Consider the following 14,868-nt stretch of genomic DNA (forward strand, 5'->3'; position numbering starts at 1 on the left):
TCTCTTTAATTATTAAATTGGTGAAGAAAGGACAGCCACGTGTAGTGTGACAAGTCATGAATCCACTTTAGGCTACCATGCCACGTGGCAAACCATTTTCAAAAGAAATATTTCACATTACGAGTCGGGTGGTTGGAGACAAACTTTGAATATAAGTCAGCATCTTCCATTATTATTATCTTAATCGTTATTATATATTTTGAAGTTCAACCGTTTGAAATTTTAATTCTTATAAATTAACAAAACAACACATTTTTGGCAGGTGAAGATTTAAATCTCCGACCTCTTAGGAGAAAGATCATGTTAATTATAGTTGAATTAAAGTTAAATTAATTGTTTTGATAATAAAACAACACATAAATTAAACATTAAATATCGATATAAATAATTTTTTCCCTTTTCTTTTACTTTTTACAAAAACAATTTATTTATTTTCATATAATATGTGGGATACAAGAATTGTTTTCCTAATCTTAAAATTGAAAATATAAACTTTATGCCAATTAAACTATATTCTTTTAGACTTGACAAAAATAACTTCCCGATAAATTTCAAGATACTTTCCAATAGACTACTTGACTTCCTAAGTTTAAAAGTGTTGATGCCAAAATTTGGACGTGGAAGAATGTACCTAATCTTCACATCACATCAACGATAAATTTATAATTCAAAGAAAACGTGATATGCAAGATGAGAAGAATCTGGACATCAATGTGATACTTGTTATAATGCCTTTGATGCCTAAGTCTGTAAGAGGTTTTTAATTGTAGTAAGAGTTTTGGGAATGAGAAGGAACATAGTTCTCTTGAAATTATAATGATGTATTTATAAGAAAGTTCTAATCTAGGAAATCTAAATAAGGGTTCTTGAGCCATATTAGGTTGAGTCTCAAGTGAAATGGACTAAGGCACATATTTAGCGTTTCGTTCATCAAAACTATTCTCTTCCTAAAGGCCAAATACGTGGAGCATGCCCAATTCTTCAAGTGGGGAGGGCTAGTCTCGACCTCAATTGAGCAAGTTAGTTTGGATCTTGGCTCAAACTCTCATTTTCTCATACTTAATTAGGGCATAGGATATATTTTCTAGCTTGAGTTTCACCACTTTCTTGATAGGAGAATTTGCAAACTATATAAAGTCGATAATGTCCTCTGGTTCAAATCTCACGACAAAAAAGTATTATGTTATATTATATTATAGGGACAATTGCAAATATATAGATATTAGACCCAAAGTATTAACAGATATAACATAATGTAAGAAAAATTACAAATATAGCCAAATTTAAATAGTCTATCAATAATAGACCATATCACTAGTAAGAGTATAAAAGTCTATCATTAATAGACTTGTCTATATTTATAATTTTTACTTTGTTATTATTTTTAAAAATGCTACCAATTGTAATTATGCTATATTATAATATATATATATATATATATATTGCTGCCCTCAATTTCTAAATAAGTCATTGATTTGGAAAACTCCAAAAATCGCCACTAAGAGAGCCAGAGAGAGTTTCGCTAAATTAGGAGTTAATTCTTTGTAAAATATCTTTAAATCGTTTTTTGTGATTTCTTAATTACTTAAATGCGATTAAAGAAAATCATACTAAAGATTTAAAAAAAAAATCACATTTTAAACATCCAATTTTCTAGTTTGCTTTATTTTTGAAATTTCAAATCTTTTTGATTTGTTTTAGAAGTAAAAAATCATTCATATTCCTTTTAGAAATAGGAAGTCATGAGACTTTTTCCTATTCCTTTTAGAAATGAGATTTCTCTCTTCTAATATATAGCCAATAGACCCAACAAGAGATTCAATTATGAAAATTGAAAAAATTTGAACTTTCTTGAGATCCTTTTCCTTTTCTTTGTTAAAAAAGAACATACCTTTCACCAGCTACAATTTTCAAGACTTTTTCTTTTACCAAAATTCACCATTAATAACTAGACACTACCATCCTCTCAAAGTCTAGCTTAATTGTCTAAACAAATATGAAGACTTTGATTCTATCGAGAGCGAGAAACTCAATCTTCTTTCTTCTAAGAATGAACCCATTTTGGATTCAATTCTTCTATTTCATCTTCATCTCTTCATTTGGATTTCTACTTTTGATGATTTTAAAACCTTCAACATATCCTTCTTTTCAACCTACAAAGTTAGATTTATTCTACACTTCAGTGTCAGCCTCAACTGTTTCAAGCATGTCATCAATTGAAATGGAAGTTTTCTCCAATTCCCAACTCATTATCTTAACAATCCTTATGTTTATAGGAGGTGAGATTTTTACTTCAATGGTTGGACTTCATTTGAGAAAATTATTTAATGGTAACCTCCAAACTCCAAACCAGATTAGAAGTAGTGTTGAGAGTTTTGAATCTTTGAGTTTAATCAAATTCTTGAGTTTGGTAGTTTTGGGTTATCTTCTGATAACTCATATTGTTGGCATTGGAATGATTGCCATTTACTTCATTTTCATTTCAAGTTTTGCCAAAGAAATCCTCAAGGAAAAAGGCATAAATTTGGTCACTTTTTCATTCTTCACTTGTGTTTCTACCTTAGCTAGTTGTGGTTATATCCCAACAAATGAAAACATGATTGTGTTTAATGAGAATTCAGGTCTTCTTCTAATCTTAATCCCTCAAATTTTACTTGGTAATACTTTGTACCCATCTTGCTTAAGGCTTTGCATTTGGGTTATTGGGAAATTTAGTAAAGATGATGATCATCAATTCAAAGCTGATTATTTGTTGAAGAATAGTGAAGAGATTGGATACCTTCATTTGCTTCCTAGCCTTCATTCTTGCCTTTTGGTTGGGACAGTTTTTGGTTTCATTTTGATTCAATTTATATTGATATGTCCGATGGAATGGAATTCCAATGGTTTGAGTGGACTGAATTCTTATCAAAAAGTTGTTGGTATTCTATTTTTGAGCACAAATTCTAGACATTCTGGAGAAACTATTGTCGATCTTTCAACGCTCTCTCCTACCATCTTGATTATGTTCGTTGTTATGATGTAAGTCTTTCTCTCCTCCTCCCTCCCCCTCTATCTCTCTCACACACGTGAAATTATTCAAAGAGACTGTCATAATGTGGTTGACTTTCTATTTGGATCCATAAGAAAAAACTGCAAAAGTATTTCGAATTTATATTCAAATCCAATAATTGTCAAAAAAAAATAAATAAATAAACTATTGAATAATTTTTTTCTCTATAATAACTAACTATAATCAGATTTTGTTTGTAAGAGAAAAAAATAGTGTTTTAATTAAACAATAATCAATGAGTTCAAAATTAGGAAAAGTAGGGCTGTAATTAGGTATGCAATAATCCTTAATATTATAACAAGATTAGAAGTTGGATTTCTCTTTATTAAAGAAAACACGGATTTTATAGGAATTATTGTTTGAATGGATTAAGGTTTCTTAATGAAGAAAAACAACCGTTCAAATTATTAACTAATCATTGTTTCATAAAAAAAAAAAATTACTAAAAAGTAAAAATGACAAAACATAAAATAGTAATAAACCTAACCTTTCTCCATTATTTCAAACGGTCAACATTAATTACCATTTCTAATTCTAACCACAAAAAAAAAAATATAAACAAATAGTATTCTTAAATTAAAATTATAAGTATTAATTACTTGAAACCACAAAAATTATTCTTATATTTTATCTTTGAAATTTCTACAATTACATGATTTTGTGTGTATTTATATATTTATAATAATGGTTTTGGATATTTGAACTTAATTTATAGGTATCTTCCTGCATATACATCTTTTCTTCCATTGAAAGAGAAGCAAGAACTAGAAGATCATCTTCAACCTCTGCAAAAAAGAAGAAGAACAAGAAAAGCAAAAGCTCTACAAAATTTATTGTTCTCACAGCTCTCTTATCTTGTCATCTTCATCATTATTATTTGCATAATTGAGAGGAAAAAGATGATTGAAGATCCAATCAATTTCAGTGCTTTGAATATTGTGCTTGAAGTTATTAGGTAACCCTTATACCTTTCATTCTCACTTCATTTTTTTTTAGAAATTTTTATGCATCGAAAAAATGTCAAACTATTTATAGAAATAGTAAAAAAAAATATTGATAGACTTCTATCAATGTCTATTATATAATATTAATGATAGACTTCTATAAGTTCTTATCACTAATAGACATTGATAGACTTCTATCAACCTCTATTAAAGAAGATTAAATTTTACTATTTTGTGTAAATAATTTTCCTTATCTTTCTATTTTTGAAAATTTAATTTCATCTTTGACTCTTTTTTTTTTTTATGTCTTTTCACTGAAATTCAAATAAAATTTAAATTTCAATGATAAACGGTAGCATTGGACTAAATTCAAATCTAACACAAAACTTAAAAACTTTAAGCCTCATTTGATTACCATTTCGTTTTTTATTTTTGGTTTTTAAAAATTAGGTATATTTCCTCCTATTTTTTACAATGATTTATATCTTTATCGTGTACAATGGTTTATTTCTTTGTTAAATTTTAAAAACAAAAACAAATTCTTAAAAGCTACTGTTTTTAGTTTTCAAATTTTAGCTTGATTTTTTAAATCATTAGTAAAAAGTAGATAACAAAGGGAAAAAAAAAAAAAAGTTAATGTTTATAGGTTTAATTTTAAAAACAAAATTAAAAAAAAAAACTAAATAATTACGAAATTGGACCTAAAAGTGTTTAAAAACTTGACTAAATAGAAACTAAATCTAAAAGTTTGGGTTTTTTTTTTTCTTTTTTAATTTTATCTTTTTTTTCCTGGGTGGGCGGTATCAAATTTAAGTTGAAATTGTATGGTAGCTTGTAAATTAAGTCATTTTCTGCAGTTACATAATTTATATTCTCGTTTTTTTTATATCGAAATATGTAAACACAAAATGTGTAAAATCTTTTAAAAACTAATATGGTTTTGTTAGTATGCATATGGCCAAATAATAAATTTGGTTCCCATATAGTTGTCCTGGTAGGACTTTTGTATTGAGTTTTAATTTCAGTCATATTTATTGCTCTGTAATAAAAATCATTCCTAAATTATGTCGTTTTATTAATTAGAAAAAAAATTTCCACGTCTTCTTTTTTTTTTTTACTCAACTCTAAAATTCAGTAGATCTAACTAATATAGTTATCCAAACAGATAATTATCTCGCAAAAACGAAAACTATTTACTAAAATAGTAGGACAATATAAATCGATTTGTGAAGTTTGGTCTCAACATGGGATTAGATTACATTGAAATCAAACTCGAAATTATAGTGTTAAAAAGGACATTAAAATACTCACATATCTACCTTGAAATAAAATTTCAAATTACAGATTTCTTGATTATGAACGTATAGTAATAATTTAATTGAAATTTGAAGTTTAAAAAAGTAATATATTTATATGTATGTTTGGCAGTGCTTATGGAAACGTGGGATTCACAACGGGGTATAGCTGCAAACGGCAACTCCATCCCCAAAATGATTGCGTTGATAAATGGTATGGATTTTCAGCAAAATGGAGTAATGAAGGCAAAATAGTATTGATTTTCGTCATGATCTTTGGAAGACTTAAAAAATTTAACATGGATGGTGGAAAAGCTTGGAAACTTGTCTAACTTTTTTTTTTTTTTTTTCTTTTTACCTATAAGAGATTTGAACCTTCAATCTATGGATCGGACATTTTAGATTTATGCTAAATTTATTTATTCATGTTCGCCGAAATTTATCTAATTTTTTTATTATAAATTAGTTTGATAAAGTTTTGTATTTATCTTATTTTAATCTTTATACTTTCAAAGATATTGAAATAATTTACTTAATGTACAAAAGACCTTATTCGCATAGATTCAGTATTAATTGAGAGATGCTTGAACTAAAAAAGAATGGGAAGATGCGTGTTGAATGAGAAATTTTCACTAGTCACAAGTTATCACGTCATCACAACGAAAGTTCAAACTCATTGAGAAAATTATAAATTGAATCGGATTGAGTAATTAAAGTCACTTGAATCCAAAGTCCAACCCAATTCAAACCCATGGTGGAAATTTGGGTCAAAGCCAAGTTTAGCCCAAACTCAAGAGTAACTAAACTGAAGCCCATATTTCCATGGGGCAACCTCTATAAATAAGGGTCTTACCCCTTCATTTTGGAGGGTTGGAAGAATTGAATGTCAAACCTCTAGAGATTCCAAAATGTTAAAGTTTTAAAGATCTTATAAATACAACTCTCCTAAAGCTTTAAGGTCAATCCAAGACAATCAACAAGCCAGAGATTGATTCAACCGAATCAACAAGTCCAAAGGTCGACTCTCCAACAAGATTATCAAGTTCAAAAGTCGAACAAATATTAGAGATTGTACTCACTATACTAAAACTAATACAAATGCAAAGTTCAAATTCAACTAATCGAATTTCTTCACAAATCTCTTCAAACAATGTGATTTAATTTTAATAAGTATAATAATAGTAATTATTAAATCTAACATGAAAGGGAAAAAAAAAACAAAACAAAACTGGAACCAGTAGTTTCATCTTTATGAATTGTTTCTGCAAAAGTAATTGAAGATTTACCGTCGTGTCATGTCTAAAAAACTTGTTAATTATCATATGACTTAATTGTATTATAGTAGTCTTTTTTATTTTAATTATTTTAAATGATAATTTTAGTTCTAGCCAGAGACGTTCTACATTTAAGTATATTATTTTTCATTAAATATAAAATTTCTTTACATTAACAATATATAAATTTGTTTATATCCAGACGGAAGTTCGAAGTTTGCCTTTGCCAAGTTTTTTATTTTTAGCTTTGCATATTTTTTGTATATATAAATATTTTGAGATCATTATGAAATTATTTTACAAAAATAGATTGCATTATTTTATTTTTTTTCTTATGTATCTACTTGAATTCTATAAAAGTTTATAATAATTTTGTAATTAGTATTACTAAATAAAAATATATTATATAAGTACATTTTCGACAGGTAAATTACAAATTTAGTTCTTAAATTTTAAAAATTATGACTAATAAATCTCTAACTTATAAATTTGACTCTAGCCCCTTAAAAATGTCTAATAAATCTATAAATGACTTGAATTTTATATGATCTCAGAAATCCTAAAAATATTTTAAAAAGCAATCATTTTATAAGACAAAAAATAATTGTCTATTTAAACCTTAAACTTTTAATTTTGTAACTAATTCATATGTTAATTTTTAAAATATGTCTAATATAATATTTAATTTTTTAATATTTTCAAATATGGAACAGTCATATTAGATGCAAATTTGATATTTTGAGAATCTATTAAACAAAAAATAAGAATGTTCATAAACGTATAAGATACTTTTTAAAAATTTAAGAGCTATATATAAGCATAAATCTAGAAGTTCATGGGTTATATTCTTATATATATTTGTGCCCCTACTTGAAATTCTGGATTCGCCACTAATTCTAGCTATATTATTTTTTAAATATAATATTATAAATATGATAAAGAAATTTGAAATGTGAAAATTCGAAGGTTTAGAGTATAAAATTCATATAGGGAAATTGTATTGGATAGTAAATTAAGTTTAGGGTTTAGCAATTATGACTTTCACTTTTCAAATTTTGCAAATATGACAAATATACAATCCATAAACAATTTCTTGGTTTACCGATTATGAACTTCTAATTATTTTTTATTACATAAATCCCTAAATAATTAATTGATAGGGAGAAAAAAGTGGTGACCGGTGATCGGTGACTGGATGTACCGTGGTTGACAGAGGTAAGTGATGGAGAGATGGAGCAGTAGTCGACGACAAATGGTGTGAAGTTGGTGAAAGAGAGATGTTAGGGGAAAGAAAAATAGAGAGAGAAAGAGAAAACCGACAATCAACAACGGGCAATCGATGACCGGTCGTGTGGTGGTCGATGGAGGTAAGCGCAGAGAGATGGAGCGATGGTTGGTGGCAGATCGTGTGGAGCAATATTGTTGTTTAAAGAGAGATATTGGGGGAGGGGGGAGGGGGGAGAGTCAGCTACTTTCAAAGAAGAAGAAGTTCAAGTTTTTTTTTTTTTTTTTTAAAAAAAAAAAAGAAAATCTAAGTGTATTATTTTAGTTCAAGTGTATCAAGTGTACATTAGTAGTGTATCAAGTGTGTATCAGGTATATCAAGTGTATTAGGTGTATCGAATATATAAAATGCATATCAAATATATCGTGTGTATCAAATGTATCTAGTGTACATTAGTAGTGTATCAAGAGATATCAAGTGTATCAAAAATATCAAATGTATCAAGTGTATATCAAGTATATCAGGTGTAGTAGATGTATCAAGTATATCAAGTGTGTATCAGGTGTATCCATACATATTTTACATTTTCTATTTTAAATCATGGGCTAGAGTTTTTTTTTTTTTTTTATTCCTCTTTTTGCATGACTACAAACCTGATATTAATAACCTATTTTGTCCATTTTATAACTAGTCCATTCATGTATTGATTAAAGTAATTATAAGAATAAATAAAAATAAAAATATGAAATATTTTCTAAATATTAAGTTTCAATTATATATTAGATTTGTAGCCCAGTAGAAAAAATTTAAAATATATATATTGGATTTTAAGAAAGTATCAAATTGGCAGGCTTTCAGTTTCGGCTCCCATGCTTTGGGAACGTGGCTTCGGTGTATTTATTGGGCCTCTAATTCCATGGCCACAAATATGGGCTCATCTTGAAAAATGACCCCAAAAAAATCTATTTCATTGAAAAATGTCCTCCGAAAATACAGGGCCCTTCATCCCACATTTTTTTTCCTTCCATCTTTACTCCTCTATTAATGCTGGTAGAAACAATCCACGATTTATGGGAACTGTAATCACAAATCTCATCCCCTCACGTCCATGGTTAATCTTTTCGTTTTTTATTTTGATTTTTAAAAATTAAACCTATTTTCCTCCCTTCCTTAAAATGATTTACATCTTTCTCAAATATAATAGTTGAAAAATGACCAAAAAAATATATATTTCAATGAAAAATTTCCACCGAAAATACAAGGTCCTTCATCCAACATTTTTTTCCTCCAATTTTACCCCTCCATTTATGTTGGTAGAAACAATCTACGATTTATGGTAACTATGATCCCAAATCTCATCCCCTAAGATCTAGTTTAGTAACCATTTCGTTTTTTGTTTTTGTTTTTGAAAATTAAGTTTATTTTTCTTATAAATGCTTGCGCCTTTTTTAAATATAATGGTTGAATTCTTAACCGAATTCCAAAAATAAAACAACTTTATAAAAGCTTTTTTTTTTTTTAGTTTCTAAATTTTGGATTGATTTTTTAAATTATTGATAAAATGTAGATAACAAATGAAGAAATTTGAAGGTGAAACTAATGTCTATAAGCTTCATTTTCAAAATCAAAAACGAAAAAACAAAATGGTTACAAAATAAGACCTAAATTTTGGTTTTGAAATTTCATTTTCCACCCTTTTAAATCTTATTTTTCATTTATGAAATCTAGTCTTTTCATAAATTCAATTACATTTTTCAAGATTTAATATGTATCTAGCAACCTTTGTAACCTTGCTACATTCAATTGTTTATTTGCAACATCAATAACATTCTATGCCTTCAAGTTGCACGAATGTTTGTGCATAATAATCCTACGATTGGGGGGTTGTAAATGTCAAGTTGTACATGGATGAAAGTTGGGAAATTCTTTAAACAAATTATTCACACATCTTGAAACATGCAAAAATAGGGGAACGAAGAGTGTGGATGACAACTTTCAAACTCTAACGAAAGAAGCTACCTATGAAAGGGATTGCAACCATCAATTGCAAGAATATGAGGCAATCCCTCTCAAAAGTCAATAAACATGAAAAATTTTCACGATTTCTCATGTGAGGGAAGGGCAGTGTGTAGTTATTGGCACGTGTTAGTTATCATAAGATTGAGGAATAATTGTTGCGAAAAATATAGAAATTTAAATAATGTCATCTCAATCAGTAGCTAATCGAAAACTCCACCGAGTTTTCAGCTGCTTGGATTAAGAAATCCAGGTAGAGAAAGTTATTTTTCAATTTATATATAATATTTACAAATGAATACCGTGTATTTTGTTATATTTTACTAGGAACATTATACAGGTAGAGGAAATTAAGTTATCCAGGTAGAGGGGATTATATCATTTATTTTTATATATACGCTGTATTTGCTTAATAGGTTAAGCAAGTGTTCTCTGAAGGGACATTGCTTGATAATGAAGATTATAGGTATTACAAGGTATTTACATGGCTTATTCTAACGAATATTTAAATTATTTTTAGTATGTGTGTCAAAATATGACAAATATTTTAATTGTTTATGAGTAGCAAGTATCTAATAACTATTACTTAGAGTCCGAGTGTGAAACTTAATGAATATTCGTAATTAGCGTGTTAGATGATGTAATTAAATTTACCTTCACCTATCAGCTTTTGGGTCAATTGATATAATCAAATTTACCCTCATCCATCACTTAAGCTTTTGAGTCAATCGATCATGTTACCTACAAAAGTTATTGGTTGAAATACTTAAAGTTTCAAGTTTTTAAAGCTCTCCAAAAGTGTTTATCCCCAACCCTCACTTTTTTTTCCTTTTTTTTTTTTTTTTCTTTCAGTATAGTGTTTGTCCATGACTCAAATAAAGATTTTAGCAATTAAGTTGAAGGTATCCGTAGGGTTTCTTTTTTAGTACATTATATTCCATGACTTAAACAAAAATTTCAGCAGTTAAATTCAAGATATCCATAGGGTTTCTTTTTTAATACATTGTACTTGTATGACTCAAACAAATATTTTAGCAGCTTCAGAGTGTTTGTTGCTTGTCATACTTATACTGTACACCTTTTGACATGAATCTTCCATGTATTCTTTTTTTTGAAAAAAAAAAAAAACATTTTTTCAAGTTTGTTCTATTGTATGAATTTAGATGTATTTTCCAAAGTTTTTGATCGGGTAGTTTTTTGTGATATATTGTTTTTAATTTATTAGATTTGTTTTTAAAATATAACATAATAAGATGGATTTGACTTGAGGGGTATCCATCCATTTGTAGATTTTAAAATGTTGTAGATTTAGTTATTTGGCCATTTTTCTAAACTTAAATAGTTTTGGTTATTCTTCAAAAATACCATCGTATTTTGACCATTTATATGGTCGACCCATATCTATAATATTATCCTTAAGCTTCCAAAAGTTTCACATTTACCTTTAAATTTTAAACTTGTTTCAAAATTACTTTTATATTATTATTATTATTATTATTATTGAAGAAGTTCCATTAACTTTTTCTTTTAGTTGGAGAAGTGACATGATGGTGCTTTGCAAAATCATGTGGTACACATAGCAAAAGTGACTCGTTTCTATTATATATGCTGTTGAACTTTATAATATGTTTCAATTAAACCCTTATCATATGACAATTCTCATTTTAACCCTTCAACCATTGAAATTGATTCAAAACAACAATTTTGTTTACTTCTCCTCTTAAAATGATGTCAGAGATATGGCATGATGATAACCTGTAAAATACTAATAACAATAATAGAGAGCTTTGTCGCATTCAAAATGACATTATATAATAATTTGGATGTAGAGCAACAAAGTGAGGATTTAAGAGATAAATTTGTAATCTTCTGTGTATTACTTTGCGAGGAAAGTATTCTATATATACAAGAAAATTAACAAAAAATCTAAACAAAAAACAAAATCTTCCATAACAAACTAACCAAATACAAAATCTAAACTAAATCCTCTAATACTCTCCTCCAAGATGGGTGGTAGATGTCAATAATTCCCATCTTGGATAGTGTTACAGAAAGAATCAAAGACAAGAAAACAATATTGCAGGCAGTTGAAACGTTGTCAATTTCTTTCTATTATGTTGTTGTAACCCCAAAGCTTCATCGTTGACCTTGAGCGCCTGTGTATATAAAGAAAAACAAATGTGAGAAGAACGTAAGAAAAAGAGAGAGAGCAAGGCATTCGTTCGGTAATAACTTTGAGGAAGAAGTAATAAAAGAGACCCTCCCAATTTGTACAATGGACATAGGCCTTTGGCCGAACCACTTAAACACTTGCGTTCTTTCTTTCTTACTCTACGATCGTCTAGCATTTACTTAAGTATCGTTTACACGATCGTGTAATTCCAATCGCATCGTGTACACAATCGTTTGACTCTGCATCCAATCGTCTATACGATCGTTTAGCTCTAATCAACTGTCATCTACACAATCGTCTAGTGCTTCATTCTATTGTTTACATAATTGAACTATCGTCTATTCTTTGGAGCTTCGTCTACACAATTGAGCTGCCATCAGGTAAACGACATAAGAATTTTGAAGCCTTAGCATACAGTATCTCCTAACTCTTGAATTGTACTTAACCGTTAATTCTAAGTAATTTGTGACTGTGAAGAAAAGATCTTAGTTGTCTGGGACAACAAGTGGTATCAGAGCTCAGTGAACAGTTCAAGACAGATCCAAGATTTGAATTCTTGGATACTTCGAATCAGATAAATCAATCTTGAAGATCGAGAATGGAAACAACCAGATACAAAATCGAGAAGTTTGATGGAAAGACAAGCGAAGATTACAGACCTGTAAACTATGAAAAGCGAAGATTAAGGCCGTCTTGGGACAGCAGAAGCAACTACTGGCCATTACAGACCTGTAAAATACCCTAAAATACTCACTGATGCAGAGAAAGAGACAATCGTGGTAAATGCTTATGGAACCATTATCTTGAATGTCACAGATAGTATTTTGAGGCAGATTGTAGACCAGCCTACTGCTTATTCCCTCTAGAACAAACTGAACGAGATTTATCTCAACAAAGACCTGTTTAACAAAGCTTTCTTGAGGGAAAGATTTTTCACATACAAGATGGATGCTGCAAAGTCCCTCACTAATAATTTGAACGAGTTCAGGAGACTTTCTTCTGGATTCAGATCAATAGAAGACAATATTGGGGGAAAAAATGAGGCTTTCATATTACTAAGCTCTCTACCAGAATCATTTAAAGATTTTAAGACAGCCATGAAGTACGATAGAGAAAGAATAGCAACAAAAGTAATCATATCAGCAGTAAGAGTCAGAGAATTAGAGTTACAAATGAGCAAAAAAGATCGGTAAGGAGGTGAAGGTTTTCAAAGGGGAAAACAAAGAACAATGGGAAGGGGAAGTAGAATGGTAGTGATAAGTCCAAGATTAAGTGCCATTTTTGCCACAAAATAGGACACATGAAAGATGACTACCATGCCTTGAAGAGGAAGCTGAACCAACAGAACAAGGGGGGAAAACAGACTAAGGTTGATGTGGGGAGAATTCCCTTATGTATTCAGATGCCTTAGCTGCAACTGAAGAAGGTGGAGAGTAGAATACTATGGAGACTCAGGATTGGGTGATAGATTTTGGCTGTTCAGTTCATATGACACCATCTAAAGGATGGTTTTGTACCTACAAGAAGTGGGATGGAGGGCTGTTGCGTGGAAAATGGAGAATAAATATGTGTGCATCTTATGATATGTATTGATCTCCATGTGTGATGGTCATGCGTTGAACTAGCAAATATGCAATATGCGTTTAAGAATATACACGATGACCGTGCGTTCCTGCCACAAGTTTTCTTGTTCTCTCACCAAGTATAACGAAAATGCAAGTTTCTCGGGGTGATCCGAGGTCGAACTCAGGGACTTGTAACTCAATACTATTTGTGAAGTAATGCGTTTGAGGCGATGAATAAAAGTAAAAAGATAAAAGCTACAGGATTATACGCTACTCCTACTCCTAGCTAAACAGATTGAGCAATGGAAAATTAATTATGAGAATTGATAGAGATGCAACAGTCATTAACGCATTATAATGATCATTATGTTAAGTCATCCGAGTAATCCCAGCTCGCCACACTAACGCATTGCGCACCTCTCGGTGGCTGGCTGCATGCTTATATCTCTATAAAACATGGCTTCGTCGAGCATAAGATCGTGCCTATCTCTAGGAACGATGCATACTTCGCTTTTGTGTGTTCCACTACTCATCCTTTTAGGCTGTTAGTTGCGGTTAATTAGCTCATAGACAAGCATTGCAACAGCCATAGACAAGCATTGCTACAACCTCACACTAAGCGAAGAGAATTAACTCACTATACTCATACAACGCACACCTCTCGGTGGGTTACTATATGCGTCCTATCTCTAAGTTACACGATTGAGTATGCGATCGCCTTTGATAACTAAACGATGAAGGTAGACGATGAAAAGATGAAGAAAATGAAGAAGATGACGTTGAAGGAATTAAGATATGCATTGATTATAAAATGTTTTAATGTCTTAAGTCAAGATGTAATACAATACAGAGATAAGAGGAGAAATGGAAGGCTAGATGAAAACAATCTCTTGCTTCTCATCTAAAATGCGTTAAGGTTGTTGGTGGCGCCATAGATGGATGGTGGAGACGTCTCTCTCAACCTCTGTCTCCAGTGAGAACTTCAATCGTCACTCGGAATGGCTTGTGGAGGTGAAGAATCCTCAAAGAAAATCTCGTTCATGCTCTCATCTGTGATTGCAAGCATTTTTCTTAAGGCAGAAGCTCAGATCTTTAAAATGAAGGTCCAAGGTGTTATTTATAGAGCTTAAACACCAACAGCGTTTATGATTGCGTTTTACCTCCCTGCTACCTTTGTCGCGATATGGGCAATGTCAACGTCATCTTATCTTATTGATACTCTCAAGGTACGGGTTCAAGCTTATTTCTCCTGAATTGCCGACGCATTCCATCTACCTTGCAAGCAGTCTTTTATCATGATTATCACTATGTGGACGCAACATTC

The 14,868-nt window shown here is 30.1% G+C and overlaps 1 protein-coding gene across 1 annotated transcript; it reads left to right on the plus strand.

The window, feature by feature from the left end:
• Positions 1-1,996: 1,996 nt before the first annotated feature.
• LOC120070557 (cation transporter HKT8-like) lies at positions 1,997-5,623 on the plus strand. Its single transcript, XM_039022350.1, has 3 exons — positions 1,997-3,021; positions 3,768-4,007; positions 5,425-5,623. The coding sequence occupies exons 1-3, from the start codon at positions 1,997-1,999 to the stop codon at positions 5,621-5,623; spliced, it is 1,464 nt and encodes a 487-aa protein (XP_038878278.1).
• Positions 5,624-14,868: the final 9,245 nt, after the last annotated feature.

The sequence above is a fragment of the Benincasa hispida genome, chromosome 2 (assembly GCF_009727055.1).
Source record: "Benincasa hispida cultivar B227 chromosome 2, ASM972705v1, whole genome shotgun sequence".
Classification (NCBI taxonomy): domain Eukaryota; kingdom Viridiplantae; phylum Streptophyta; class Magnoliopsida; order Cucurbitales; family Cucurbitaceae; genus Benincasa; species Benincasa hispida.